At 41.2% G+C, this 15,870-nt stretch overlaps 1 protein-coding gene across 8 annotated transcripts in view; it reads right to left on the bottom strand.

The window, feature by feature from the left end:
• Positions 1–15,870, bottom strand: part of LOC133346502 (receptor-type tyrosine-protein phosphatase delta-like) — a 225,848-nt gene that overhangs the window by 62,202 nt on the left and 147,776 nt on the right. For 6 of the 8 annotated variants that reach the window (XM_061558121.1, XM_061558119.1, XM_061558125.1 and 3 more), the window contains exons 7-11: positions 12,774–12,791; positions 12,432–12,542; positions 9,854–9,865; positions 1,777–1,907; positions 859–997 (exon numbers count right to left, since the gene is read on the bottom strand). In XM_061558121.1, coding sequence (XP_061414105.1) covers positions 859–997; positions 1,777–1,907; positions 9,854–9,865; positions 12,432–12,542; positions 12,774–12,791 — 411 coding nt within the window. The remainder of the gene's footprint in view (positions 1–858; positions 998–1,776; positions 1,908–9,853; positions 9,866–12,431; positions 12,543–12,773; positions 12,792–15,870) is intronic. The other 2 variants (XM_061558126.1, XM_061558127.1) reach the window with 1 other exon arrangement.

Raw genomic sequence — 15,870 nt, 5'->3', positions numbered from 1 at the left:
TAAAGTCACGTAGAAGGGAAATAAAAAAATAAAACATAATAAAATAATTCTCACGACGTTTCGGCCACAACGCAAGCAGCCGTCCTCAGGTGAAGAACAGGTCTGTCGGAAAGACAGCGTCCATTCACCTAAGGACGTCTGCTTGCATTGTGGCCGAAACGTCGTGAGAATTATTTTTTTATGTTTAATTTTTATTATTTTTTTATTTCCCTTCTACGTGACTTTACCGAAAGAACCAAGAAGATGAATCCCTGCAGTCACGAAAGCTTTAAATCGAAATTTAAATGCATGTTTTTAAATGTGGAAGGCAAAATCGAAGGACCACCAGGTGGAGAGACCATGCAAACTTCAAATATACAATAGGCATCGTCAGCGTCAGGATCAAACCCAGGACATCCGACATAGCAATCAAAAGGAGATAACATCTCAGCACATGGCACCCCAAGAGACACAATCCACTTGGTTCGTGTACGTTAAGAGTATTATGCGTTATGTAGTGTGTACAGTATGTGCATGTAATAAATATTGAATGCATTGAGCTGTCTTTTTAGGAAAACAGGTCTCTGAATGTGTGCATGTTTCATGCCGCTTCATGCTTAAATATTGTTCAGCATGACTCATCTACAATTCGCTATGGGGATGCTTCAGCATTGCTGCTGCTGCTGCTACTACTGCTGCTGCTACTACTGCTACTAATGCTGCTGCTGCTACTGCTGCTACTACTGCTACTACTACTGCTGCTACGACTGCAACTACTACTGCTGCTGCTTGCTGCTGCTGCTACTACTGCTGCTGCTTGCTGCTGCTGCTGCTACTACTACGACTGCTACTACTGCTGCTGCTGCTGTGTATCCTCACCCTTCACGGCCACCTGCACCACGGCCTCGATGACTCCCAGCGAGGACATAGCCACACACGTGTAGTTGTTGCTGCTCCTCACGTCCGTGAGCTGCAGCATGTTCAGTCCGATAGGCATCTCGTCGGCTGGGGTCAGAGCCTGCGGAAAGTCGGGCAGAAGTTTGGGAAACATACAATGGGAGTGATTTGCCCTCTCACCACATATTTTTGAAAGGAGACAAGATACGTTTTGCTCTACCCACCCCAAAAATTGGCTTCACGGGCTGCTTACCTACCAACTCGTGGCTGCTTACCTACCAACTTGAAAACTAATTCCATGTGACCACGACTATATCCACAACCGCGTCCACAACCAGGGGTTTAACGACCCAACCTCCCTCTGTGATTAGACAAACTGTCGCGATTCAGGGTCCTGAGCTGCTTCAAGAACCAACAATTATTTGAAACTATGATAAATGTAGCAACCCCGAGTAACTGCAGAGTTCCATGTGAAGCCATTATAACATATAATTATTTAAATTAAAATACACTTATTCTTACTTGAGCTTGGGAATCAATGTTAATCAATTAATTTATGCATCATTCTTATTTTGTATGGCAAGGTGAAATTTGCAACATTATTTGTGTACATAAAGGCTATTAAGCCGTTTTCTGACACAATGCAGCACATGTAAATATAGTTACACATTTACAAACGTAGGCTATCAATATGCTGTTGTAGTGAACTTCTAGTAAATAAAAGATCCTGACGTTTAAGCTAAAGGGCACTATTGTTTTTAACTAACCTGTTATTTCATTAATAAAAATATAGACAGTGTACACAAGACTCTGATCACAAAACCCAGTCTCCTCGAGCTGAGACCGATTTCAAAACCCAGTCTCCTGGAGTCAAGTATCGTGAGACCCGGGCTGCCTCACCTGCGTGCCAAGCATCCACTTGACGAAGGGCATGGGGGAGCCCATGGCCACACAGGTGATGTTGATGCTACCGCCAGGCACCACCTCTTGGTTGGTTGGGACGATGGTGAAGCGAGGGGGGATGGTTCGCACTGCACGACAGATGCACAGAACACTGTGGGTGCATGGCACACATGTCTACATACAAGAGACGTACATGCACAAACAGGAGACATATGCATGCACATACCGGGGCACACACACACGGGAACACCCATGCTGGATATGCACAAACTAATACACATACAGGACATACACATGTACAGAAAACACATAACACAAGAGAGAAGACAGGGTTGTATCCATGCACGTACAGGAGACACAAACACGAGACGAACACATACAGGCATGGGAGACATACACACACTTACATTTGTGAGACAAACACATAGGCACACACATAATAGGATACAACGGGTACATACTTAACAAACAACAGTGTACAGATACCAGCAAACTGTTTAACCGTTACCCAATTATCCGCAAATTTGCATATCCGGGGTTGGCAAAACCCGATTCTCTATTCCAAATATCTGGCCATCCAAACATCCAAGCCCTGCATGCAATGCGAGTGCTGCTGCAGGTGGGCAAATGCTTTCGAGGGATGGGTATGAGAAGGGGAGCCCGCTTGCCATCCTGTTCGCAGAGACTGCGTCGGACTGGTGCCTGAGGGGCAAGCATCTGATGATCGCGACCTCGTCCTGTGACATAAACCTTCGTCACAGAATGACCTCGACGGCCCCCACGGCCTTGCCTGCTGCCCGCGCCCCATCTGGTTCGGTTTTTTCGTCACATGTCACAGGTGGGCAGGGCTCTTCCAAATATCCACACTCGGGATCACGGATAAATCGAGTTATTTGGCAAAATTCTTCCAATTATCCCGGATCTAGACCATAGATAAGTGGAATCATTCGGCAAATTCTTACAATTATCCGGAGAAATCCACGGCCCCTCGATTAAAGTCAATGCTCAGTTGGAACCATGAATATTAGGAACCGGGTACCTGTTCTCCCGTTTACCCCAGATAAACAGAGTTTGACTGTTGCAATACACACACACATATAAGACACATGGGGCCAGGAACAGAATGGGTTGAAGAAAATTCACAATTTTGTATTCATATGTATGCAAGCACACTCAAACAATGAAAACTTACACACAGATTAATGCACCAGCATGCACATAAGCACAAACACGGAGGCTCTCATACATACACACACACACACATATACAGGAGCAAGCAAATTAAAACGTAGATGCAAATGCACACACACAAAGCATGCACAAATATGAATACTATATAAGCACATATTTTAATATGCACACACGTTAACCCAATGCATTCAAATACATTTACGCGTGCATTCACATTGACACGTATTAGTAAAACATTAGCAAATGCATGCACATGCAATTTTATGCGGATATGACACGTACGACATCAATGTGCATAACCCTAACATGTTTTATTAACATGCTCCCACACACACACGCACACACACACGTAAACTCACACACAAACACGTACACGCGTACAGAAACAGGCACACACAATAGGCGCAAGCATAGACACACACAAACATGTACAAAACAGACAAAGCGTTTCCATTTAGACTTATAGACCCTTGGGACAAATGTTGTTCGTGAGCACCTGTTAAGACTTTTGGTGATGTGGCCAGCACCACAACTGGTCGCTTTCAGTGTTAATACATTGCATCAAGTACTTATTTAAGGCTGAGGTTCAGACACCCCTTGCCAGTGACGTTATTCATGGCCGGGAATTAGACTCAAGTCACTAGATTTGTAGCGCATTGCGCTAGCCATTACATCAAAGATGAAGATCACCTGTATAGCCTTAAAATACTGTTTGGGCAAGTGCTGTTAGCGAGCACCGATGCAGGCCGACACGGCACACGAGGGAGGTGGGTGGCCAGTTCCACGCCCATTTGCCTCTGTCTCACGAGTGGCAAGACATTTACACACCGCACCAGATACACATTTTAGGCTGAGTCGATCTAGGGGAAGCCTAGAACCAGTTAATCAAATTATCACCGGTGTTGGTCATGAGCGGGAATCGAACTCCGGGCACATTCACACACATACATAGACAGACACTGGGAGACACCCAACTGTGTGTTTGTGTGTGCGGGAACCTGCATTCAAAGCAAAGTAATTAAGTCACACAATCACATGTGTTCGCATTCACGTGCATGCGAACAAATTAACTGAAGGCAGTGGAAAAACCTTGCCACTTTTCTGTGACCAAGAGTCTTGATTGAGATGTGGCTCTGGGAGACTGGGTTTCAGGATTAGAGTGTTGATAGAATCTGGAGCCTTCATTGAATCTCATCCTAAGACCCGGTTTCCTGCAGCTGAATTTCAATGAAGATTCCAATCCCGATATGCGTTTTTCTGGAGCCGAGTCTCAATCAAGACATAACGTGGTCAGGCTAGGAGTGTCTTCTTTTAATAATGCACATGTGCATACACACGTGCGCTCTCTTGCATGTGATTCAGTGCACACAGATCTCCCTGTTGATGCATAGCAGCGTGCATATGCATCAAATGCACACATCAGTGTGCACGCACATCACAATGCTATGCCGTATACACTTCAATAAGTGCATATCAATATGTATGTATGTGTGCACGCACACATACATACATGTGGACCACATTGTGATACACAGGCAGTCACTTAATTGGTTTCCAATTAGAGGTAGGAGAAATTACTCCGCTTAGAAAAATATACATTAAAGATAAATCTGTTCTTCTTTTTCACTGCATCCTAAAGACATAAGCAAATAAATAAATGAAGGACATGTAAGATGATGTGCTGCTCTTGAGTGGGATAAAGGCTTTAATATAATAAACAACACCTCTTCGAGCAAAACATGGAATTGGAAACTCAATGATAGTGACCTGAATACATGCAAGCACATAATCACGTACGTAATTGTAAATTGTAAACAGTCAGAAAGTCAATTGCTTCCTGCTCAAACGAGTTGTGGGCCCAGCACTCATCTACATTGGCGACCCTGAACCAGCAGTGACAATTCGACGTTCCTATGGCAGGGGTCAGTCCCTCTAATAGAACCACTGTTGACTTCACAGTCATGGCATTTACGTGCTGAATATGAACACATATCTATATTACACAAGTACAAATACACAATTAACATACACTATATTTGGCAGTGCTAATGAGTGATTTATTATTTAGCTCTGTGCTATCTGTCAAAAGTATCATTTAAGGGTGTATCTTACAGTGCCAATTAGTATTATGGTAAATGGAAAACTTTATGCATGTTATTTGTGTGCAATATAAATACGTTAATAAAACGCTGTGTGATATCAGAATCACATTCCTATTAATGTGATCATTTAAAATCAAGTCAAAGTGTCTACCCTCCTCAAATAATCCATGGGCAGTGTTCATCTATGCTGGTGGCCACGGGCTAGAGGGTAGTCATACCGCATGCCCGTGGCGGGGACCAGTCTATAAATAAGACAAAATACTGCTGACTTGCCAAAAAACGGTGCTAATCATTCTATTGACCGCAGAAGGATTATGGTGAGTAAATGGTCATACAGCAAGCAGCAAAAAACAATCGCCAACCTGTGCTCTTGATGCCAAAGGGGAAAAAAAGCCCAAATAGGAACAATGTGCTTTGATTTTAAACAATGGTGTACCATGCGTTGTATCACATAAACATCTTTCATGTGTAATGGATGTATCTATGAGGCCCTTTTGTCAGTATCAAGATATTGTATGATAACCGCTTAACATGAGTTATTAATGCTTTGGTGTTCGCATTATCCTTGAACTGTTTCGCGTTTTGGCAGCCTTTGGTCTCACACTGGTGAGACAAAGCCATAAAAGAGTCGATTTCTGGTGAAGGGCAATCAGTTTCAAGGACGGTGCATATATTATTATCAAAGTACTATATTTGTTTGCACTTTCCTCCACAAGGAGTGTGGTTAATGCAGACTAGATGCCTTGTAATAGGTGTCTATTTGGTGTTTGAACATCTTAACACCTGCATTCTTGCCGGAAACGTAACGGATGACTGAAACATAATTTTAGATAATTATTGTAGTTTATGATGACACTACAGTACATAACACGGAGTTTCACTCCCCTTCCATAGAATGTTGTGTACTGCACTTGTTCCCCGTGGGAGCTCATTATGTATTTAGGCCTTAAGTTTGAACAAACCAAAAAGTTCAGATTGTTAACTGAAAAGGAAGATTACAGAGCAATTGCACAACTTGTCAAAATGCCCCCTTTGTTATCCACGCTGAATTATGCATTAGCCCCTTATTAATACTGCTCACAGTCGACTGTGTTCCCAGGTACTATTAATTAGGCCCTTTCCCACCACTGCAAACCTAATAATGACAACTGTGAACTGTCGATAATTTGTCACTCACTAATAATTATAATGATTTATCATTATTAAATAAGCATTACCAATTATTAAATAAGCAATAATAATTATTAATAATTATTCATGCTTATTTAATGTGTACTGTAAATGTGTTTACTGTATGCCATTCATTTTTACGTGTATGTTGAACCTTTTTCGCACCATACGTAGCCAACCGTGCTAATCGGAGCTGAACAATGCACACAGGCATAGCGTCATAGAATAAGAAGGTGGTAAGTATTGCTCTGCAGTTATTGCAAGTGCCATCTGTTCCTTCACACAAAAAATGTTCCCTTGAAAGGGCATGGTACCCCACTGCTTTTAGAGTTCTCAATTCAACGTATAAATGTTGTCTCCAAATGACTAAACAGAAAAAAATCCTCCATGACACTAAAGTAACAACATATTGACAAATAAAGCACAGAGGAAACAAGGTATTGGGCCATTCCAATGACAAATCAGCAAATGGCTCACACAGGAATTTAAAAACCCAGCAACATTGATATCACCACTAAAAAGTGTTTACTCACAAACCCAGCAGGCTCTACATGTACTCACTTAGAAAATGTCAAAAGTATGTATTGGTCCTGTGAGTTTGTATGCCTATTTGACACCATAGGATGAGGCCTAAATGTTTTGATGTCCAGTTCACACTACGCATTGAGAATTGGGATGGTGGTATGGGTCCCGCGCATGTCAGCAGCAGATGTTGGTCAAATAAGTGGGGGAAGAAGACAAGAGTGAAGAAATGAGCAAAGGGAAGTCTGCGATGGCAGTCTTATAATAGTTCAGTATGACGAGACCTATGTTGAGCACAATTCACAATAAATGTAATCTGCTGTATTTTCGTGTCATTTTGTCCTGTGTATAAAGTCCAAGCGTTTCCCTGCTCCAGTCAGCAAAGGGCAGCAGCCATCTCCACTGGTGGCCATGGGCCAATGGTAAAAAAAATCCACATCCCTATAGTGGGGATCAGTTCCTCCAAGCACTTGAATGTAGAAAAAAAGTAGCAACACCTTGAATGCCATTGCACTGATTTAGGGTAATTTCTACTCTTCATGTTCACATATTTACGGTAAGTTAAGTAAACCTCGGAATGCTTGTCCACAAACCTCCTAATATTGTATTATTTTGCTTTGTATACGGACAGGGCATGCAGTAAAGTCATAGGCAACAGCAAGCTTGCACTTACAACACATGCTCAGATTACAAACAACACATGCATTACCGACACATGCACAACATACGAGACACATGCAGTTGTTCGGACGGGCAAACGACGGTCGGAAATTTTTAATTTGATTTTTTTTTTATATAAAACAACTCCACTTCCCCCTACGTCAGAACCGTGTGTTGGGATGGTGATCATGATGCGAAAGTGATGAAATAAGGAGGGGGGAAGGAGGTGTTTTCTTTTCAAAATAGGCAGTCTCTGGTTTATGAAGGTCCCATTTACTACGATCCACATTTATGACATTAATATGCCACCATGGATCGATTTGCGACGCAGAAATTTGATTCACGACGCATCTTTCGACATGACTCTGAACACAATTTGAACAGTCAGTCTGCTTTCGATGTGACTTGGCGTGGAGCTTTTTGTTATTCTCAAGTGTTTTTGTGCAATTTTACCTCTTAAACCCTATTAAATATGTCTGATGAAATTAAAACGCACCGGAACGTGATGCTTTTACTGTTTCTACGGGTTTCCAGGAACTCATTGTATCGTAAAAATGGGGACCGCCTGTATTCAAATTCTCTCAATTATATTTCGAGTGCACTATTGGCATCGTATTGTAATGAGACTATAACATTTCCATTTGGAAATTTCTATTTGGAAATTTGCTGAAATATGTTTTTAACATCAACTCAAGTCAGAGGACTGCCAAGACATTTCAGTTCAAAGAATTACAAATCTACAATAGGAACACAGATTTGTAATTCCCGGCAAAGGGTGTTTGTCACTTGGCAGTCATACTTTAGCCAGGCTCAGATCTTCTTGGTTCTTTCGGTAAAGTCACGTAGAAAGGAAATAATAAAATTATAAAAATAAAACATAATAAAATAATTCTCATGACGTTTTGGCCACAACGCAAGCAGCTGTCCTCAGGTGAAGAACAGGTCTGTCGGAAAGACAGCGTCCATTCACCTGAGGACGGCTGCTTGCGTTGTGGCCGAAACATCGTGAGAATTATTTTATTATGTTTTATTTTTATTAATTTATTATTTCCCTTCTACGTGACTTTACCGAAAGAACCAAGAAGATGAATCCCTGCAGTCACGAAAGCTTTAAATCGAAACAGGCTCAGATCATCAACTAATTACACTTGAAAACCCAGTTTCATCATAGGTGGTTAAACCCAGATTCAAAACCAGGATCTCAGTAATGCTGGCTCAGTGTCTATCTCACATCCATTAGGGACCCATTGAGCCACCCAGCCACCTCCGAACCTGCGATTGTGGTGTATGCTGCTGAAAGTTTGTAGTGACATGAACAATGTTCAAACAATTTGCAAAGTCACTTTGTAGTTTTTGTTTCTTAAAGAAACACACCAAAGTCATTACGAACAGCAGCTAAGTCCCCACTTCATATATCACCCTTCTATACACATTACATAACACATAACACAAAATGCTAATTGGCCCCACATTCCAATGCAGGAGATTTCTAATGAAGTTTGGAAATTCAACAAGGTTTCTGAATATAGGACTCAGAATACTGCATAAACATTCCTATTCACTAAGTGTGCAATGAATTGGCTGAATTCCAATAAGGAAATAGAGTGATTTTGCAAGCTGTTTTGTTCGTTAATTTTAACTCTGATTCATACATACACACAACCACAATCATCTTTACAGGCAGCAAGCGCTGTTTGCGAGCCCCTTCAAAGGCCAGAATGGGGCAGGAGGGGTGAGTGCTGCAAGTTTTAAATACTCAGTTGACCTAGGGGAGGCCCAGGACAGGTTCAGATAACACTTGCCACTGATATTATCCATGGCCGGGAATCGAACCTAGGTGGGCGGGTTCGTGACAGTGCACGAACCACTGTGCCAACGCTCCCCATACCCACAATATATCCACAGGCACACAGGAATATTCACACTATGCAGGTGGCATTAGTAGATGGATGAAGTGGAGCGATGTGAACCTTACCCCGTGTCATATAGAGATTTTAACAAAAATAGCCCATGTACGGAGGAAATTCTCGCTCACATGCACATCCCAACACATGCATTCAGCGTAACTTACACACCCGCCATTGTTGTCCTTGTCATTACACCGGTAATGTGTCTGCTCAATACGTAAGCGGTTGTGATTTATATTTAGGCATGCACATGCAGCAACATTCACCGTCAAACGACCGACAATCAAAACGATCCTTGATTAAATTTTATTGAATTCAATATTTGTATTTCAAGAGTTTTTTTTATTTGATGAAATTGTAAATTTAAACGGCGATCCCGCGGAGACCTCGTGAAATCAATAAAACTAATTTTTAAAATATATGTTCACCGACTGAAATTCGGCCAGAAGATCGTATGATGCATTTAGGAGGGGGGGGGACCCAAACGAAACCAGGCACTACACTAAACACACAGACACTGACCTTTTCGGAGTCCTGAAGGGAGATGAGGGGAGAGGTGGTGGTGGTGTTGTGGTTAGCGTTTTTATGACATGGAATGGGAGGAGGAAAAAAAACCCAGGGAAATGCAGAGAACGCAGGGGGAGAGGGAGGGATTGGAGCATTCGGGGAGGTCAGGGAAAGGGGTCGAAAACAACAACATCGAGGGAAAACATAGAGAGTAAAAAATGCCGGCATTCAAACGCATTAAGATACAACGCGATTCGGAAAATGACACGGGGATCTGTGAAGTTAAATGCTGCCTCGAGATACTGCGGAATCCTGACACCATGCATGTGAAGACACAACGACCTCCTTTACAGATACAACTAAGACAATCAACGGCTCTTATCTTTTAGATACATACCTAGGGTGTGTGTCCCGGGTTCTCAGAGACAAGTTTCAAGCTTCGTTTGTGAGAAAAACGAATTTAAAATTAAAGTCAATCGCATGTGTTTCAATACGTTCCTTTATTGACATCACGAGAGCATTCAATAGTTTTTTTGCACGAAAATTCACGCTCCTGTCAGTTAGGAACACAAAACTCAGGTATGTATCTTAAATATAAGAGTTGTTTGTTTATTAGGTTCCATCTTCCATGAGAGGTTTGTTACGTTTAGGCAAAGCCAATTATCTAACAGGCATCAGAACCTCTTTAAGATAACTTCACGTGAAGCAACAGCCCTGGAAGATGACGCCACAGACCCCACTGTAATAGAAGCCACGACTTCAATATTGTAATAGGCCTCTCTTAGCCAACACTAAATGGCGATCAGAAAAAGAGTGGTGCACCGTGTGTCAATAAACCCATACTCAATTATGTTATGTATATGAGCTGGCCTCAGCCTAAATAAGTGAGAAAACCAATCTGTAATGTATTATTTTTTAAATTTGTAGTCATCGATTCATGGGATTCGATATTGAACTCACTACACATGACGACCTGCTTTCATCGCGGGTGGGTGGAGACCGAGATCCAAATCCGTGATCTCAACGCTGCCAGCTCAGTGTCTCCAACACAGCTAATATGAAACCTTTGAGCACAGCCATAGAAAGACACTCGGCTCCAGGGTTTCATCTGATGCCTCAATGGTGCTGACTTTGTATGGGGTGAGTGACTCGCAGAAATAAACACGTTTAGATAAGTAACATTTAAATGAACCACCACTTGTGCCCTTTGTTTAAGTAGGTGAGAGCTGATTGAGATTGACCACGACACTGTGGTAATTTTTCAAGGAAATTTGACAACTGGGCTGTGATGTCACCCGTGGCTCGCAATGGCCTGTGTTTATCGCGAATAATGTCACAGGGTTTTAAACATCCACTTTACAGCAGATGACACATTGATTTAAAATAGCGAGTCAAGGTTAAGTCCAACCGGTGCAACCTGAGTCAGCCATTCCTAAGTTGAGGGCCATTCTTTCCCAAGGATAACCATTGTTGACTTCCAACAAGGTGGTACTTAATTTGTTGACCTTTGGAGGCATGATATGCTAAGTCAACCCTCATCGGATGTTGGTTGATCTTGCAACTTTATTCACGCGAGTGAACCGCAGTGCCACAAGATAATTGGAAAACACGTGGTAAAATATGATGTTGTAAATATGTTGCATAAAATGTTATTGCATTTAATAAAAACACAATTTCATATTCACTGTTTCATATGCACCTCTAAGTCACTGTAATACTGTACTGTATAATAAAATACCTAATGAAAATGAAAGGCAAGGTGTCAAATTAGAGCTCAAAGTGGTAATATTTTTTCAATCTAATTAAGATATTAATCTCAAATTATTATACGTGTAAAAATATTCCTCTTCAACATATGAAACCTTTAATTATAACCCACGGTAAATGAGTGAAACTGGCCGATCAATAATGAACGAGTCAGATCATAGCTCAGGTTATACCTTAACAAAACATGTATTTATGATTTATCAGCAGCTTAAAATTTCAACGTTAAAACTTAACAGTTTATTTGTTCACAAATTAGCTCAACATCCTCTCATACGATTAACGAAAAATCCCAAAAACAAATGGCTCTAATATTGTAGATACACACCTTGAATGTGTGTCCTAGGCTGTCCAAAATTAGCTTGGAGCTTCATTCGTGAGAAAAAAAGACTTTCAAGTTGTGGTCAAGCACATCATCATAACACTCTCGTGACATGATTTCACAATCAAATGATGCTTCTGACCGTAATTGTAAAGTCCTTATACTCATTAACAGAGCTTTAAACTCATCTTGGACAGTTCAGGACACAGAACCTGGGTACATATCAAAAATGGAATAGCCGTTTGTTCCTTGGATAGCATCTTCCTTAATTATTAATGTTTCACAAACTCCGCACAAAATTAAAAGTGCCTGAGCTGAGGCCTAAAGCAAGGGCAGTTTCCTTGGCCATGAAACCTAGGAGGAAGCTTGGTTGGGCAGACAAACGAGGCAAGCCCTAGATACCTCACACCACTAAGCCAAACGCTTAATAACATCACGATGGGGTAAGGAGACAGCGTCGTCCTGGCACAGACACAATCGACCTCTCACTCGGTTAAGCATTCGTACCTTTAACGAAGAGCTTGGCTGGCGCAGAGAAGCGTGTACCCACACTGTTTGTAGCCACACACTCGTATTTGCCTTGGTCCGAATCCTGGCTGTTCTCAATTTGAAGGGCCCCTGCAGTTACAGGGATGGCAAGATGAGAGGTTAATGATGATTGCGATGCAGTAATTATCATCATAATGACATGAGAAAGGTCCCAAAACAACGCTGATTTTAAGACTCAGTCTGCTGAAGTGGAGTCTCAAAAGGTGCCAGTTGACTTCGAGTTTAAAATAAAATCGATCTTCGGGCCTTCCATTGACATGGAAGATATAAATGGGGAACGCATCGTGACATCAGCCTTACCTCGTATTGGAGTACTGCCTGTGAGAGACAGAGAAACAGGGAGAGGAGAGAGGAAAAGGGAATGGGGAAGATATGTTGAGAGGAAACACCAAACCACACAATGGTTACATAACTTACTCACAGGCGACATGTATCAACAAGCTAATGTACCACGGCAAAGTGGATAATTTACAAAATTAACACAGGAATTGAGTATCATGTGAGAACTCAATAACTTTAAACAAGCAGAACTAATTTTATTCTCGTAGGCGATAGTTTAATGTGACATTCAAAATATTTTCTTCTCTTATCCCTAGAACATGCTAATTATTATGTGGGTGACATTTTGTCACGACATGAAGACATTTAGAACCCTCACTAACAGCAGAAACATCACATGATGATGGAGAATGGCTTCTGCTTGATGACTCCCACAGAACTACGGTATGTAATTATTTATAAAGTTCATATTTTAACTATTGTTTTTTTGACAATTTCTGTTCAATCGAGCTGTTGACATCTCGTGTGTTTGGGACAAAGCATTCATTCAAAATTATTGCAGAGTAATGCAACCCCGTGTGTTAAGAGAACGAGCACGTGGAAAGAGATTTCATAGAACAAGTAACTGTTTTAAACCTACGAAACAATGAAGGGCAATTTCTCACAAGTCTTGCTACAAATGTATAATTGACTGCATGCATTAGTATTGCTATTCATGAAATACTATTGCCGAGGAATGAAAAAGCAGAGGTGGAGTGAGTAAAGAAGGAGGGAGGGGACAAGAGGGGAGCATGAGATTGAGTGCAACGACGAGTGGGGAGAGAATGAAGGCAGAGCTGAGAAAGAGTGAATGAGAGGTGGAGGCAGAATTGGAGAATGAGTAGCAAACAATGGGGGGGGGGGGGCAAGGAATAAATGATTTTAACATACTATTTATCCGAAATCAAACAATACATTTTCTTGCAACAATGTTGCTGTATGTGTTGCTCTATTTGTCATGCGCTGCGACACAGGCGAAACAAAAGTTGCACATGCGTCTGCAACTCACAGGCATGTTTCTAAAAATCATTTTGAAAATGTAATTCATCACTGAAATGATAAAACCTGCGCACACTCCTGACGATGACTTCAAAGTCTCTTTCCTCAAACATGACACATATGTAACAGTACAGATTATACATACAAGATGGTGCTGGGAAAATAGTTTAAGATTAAAACGACTGAGACCGTACAGATGAGATGGTACAGAGACAAAAAAAGACCTGATTCTGAAATCGAAAAGAGAGCTCTAATTGTGACATCGAATTTCAGCGAAGTGAAATGAGTGGTGAGTGACTCATTACAGGTCGAATGGAAACCCTGCAGCCACTATAGATGCTACCTGGGGCGCAATAGCAAAAACCTGTCCTCTTGAATTGTGACACCAAATCATTACAATTTATAGAATAGCAGAGGCTGTGAATATTTACATAGCCATAAAATCTGGGACAATTATGATATTAAAAATTCTGTAGAATAGCCCGAGACTCAAACAGCCAAGCTATGGCACATGTTGGATCACTTTCAGTGTTTGAAATTCTAAGATTCAGAGAAACCCATCGATTAAAGACTTCAAAAGCAAAATAATATGTATTTTATATGCCCACAAACACATTCTCCCAGCCCGAAAGGCAATGCCTTTAAATATTTCACGTGCAGACACAGAAAAAATAATAAAATAAAAAATAAAGCGATTGCCCTCTGTGTTTTATTATGATTTAAATTAACTATTAATGGTGTTGGACCACTGGCGATGAAATATACAAAAATAAAATCACAAAGCGGTGGCTGGATGGCGAAACTGGCTCGTCATGGCCATGTCGAAGCCACTGAACTGACAATTCTGAGGTCTTGGGTTCAACCCCTGGGTTTGAGTGTCTTTCTCACTCAAAAGGTTTATCTGACATCCGTACATTTCACATTTTCAGCCCTCGGAGCTGGATTTTGTGGAATAAAAAAAAAATCTGCACAATGCCATTTTCATTCATTATTTTGCAATCGCTGTCACTGTGGTCAGAGTACTGGACTCCAAGGTCACAAATTCTAATCCTGGTTGGGAGAAAACACCGCTCAGCATTCCTCGAGGGTCAATAAACACAACTACCACTTGGAGGGAAATACTCTTTGGTTTTTTCGGTATGGTCACGTAGGTAAAATCTCACTAAATTAAATCATGACGTTTTGGGCGCAACACAAGCATCCTTCTTCAGGTGAGGACAACTTAGCGAAAGTACACCGCTTAAGTGTGTTGCGCCCGAAATGTCGTGATTTAATGTATTTTAATTTTTTACCTACGTGACTTTATCGAAAAAACCAAAGAGTATGAATCCTTACAGTCACGAAAACTTCAAACTTGGAGGGAAGACAACAGTCGTCATCATCTGGAGAAAACGGTACCTGGTAAGGGAATGTGGCATTGTAACTTGTGGTTCCAGGCCGCCAAAGGAGATCAGTACCAACTCACACTCACTAGAGCAGGGGGAAAGTCTGGCTTTGACTTGCGACTGTGCTGGAACTAATTCACTACACTTCAGAACTCAAGTTTCAAGGTAGCTAGTGGGCTCAGAGGTCAGAGATTCAAGTTTACACCATTGTATATCGTGGGTTTGAATCGGGTTAACCACACAAAATATCAGCCCTCTTCCCCAATGACAGTACCAAGAAAACGCATCATATGAAATTAGTATGAAACTAATTCTAGATTTGAAGTTTTCGTGACTGCAAGGGTCCATACTCTTTGGTTCTTTCGGTAAAGTCACGTAGGTAAAAAAGTAAATAAAAATAAAAAAAATGAAAACAACAAAATTAATCACGACGTTTCGGAGGCAACACAAGCTTCCTTCATCAGGTGTAAATAAATAGCATAGCAAAATTACTGTAGAGAGAGCTATTTGTGATGAGAGATTATTACATAGGGTATTTACACCTGATGAAGGAAGCTTGTGTTACCCCCGAAACGTCGTGATTTAATTTAGTTGTTTTCATTTTTGTTTTATTAACATATTTTTTTTTACCTACGTGACTTTACCGAAAAAAACAAAGAGTATAGTATGAAATTAATTGGTTTATTTGAGCTTTG

This window comes from Lethenteron reissneri, chromosome 24, assembly GCF_015708825.2.
Source record: "Lethenteron reissneri isolate LAM-NWPU_2019-01 chromosome 24, ASM1570882v1, whole genome shotgun sequence".
Classification (NCBI taxonomy): Eukaryota; Metazoa; Chordata; class Hyperoartia; order Petromyzontiformes; family Petromyzontidae; genus Lethenteron; species Lethenteron reissneri.
This window is presented reverse-complemented; position numbering and strand designations above follow the sequence as displayed.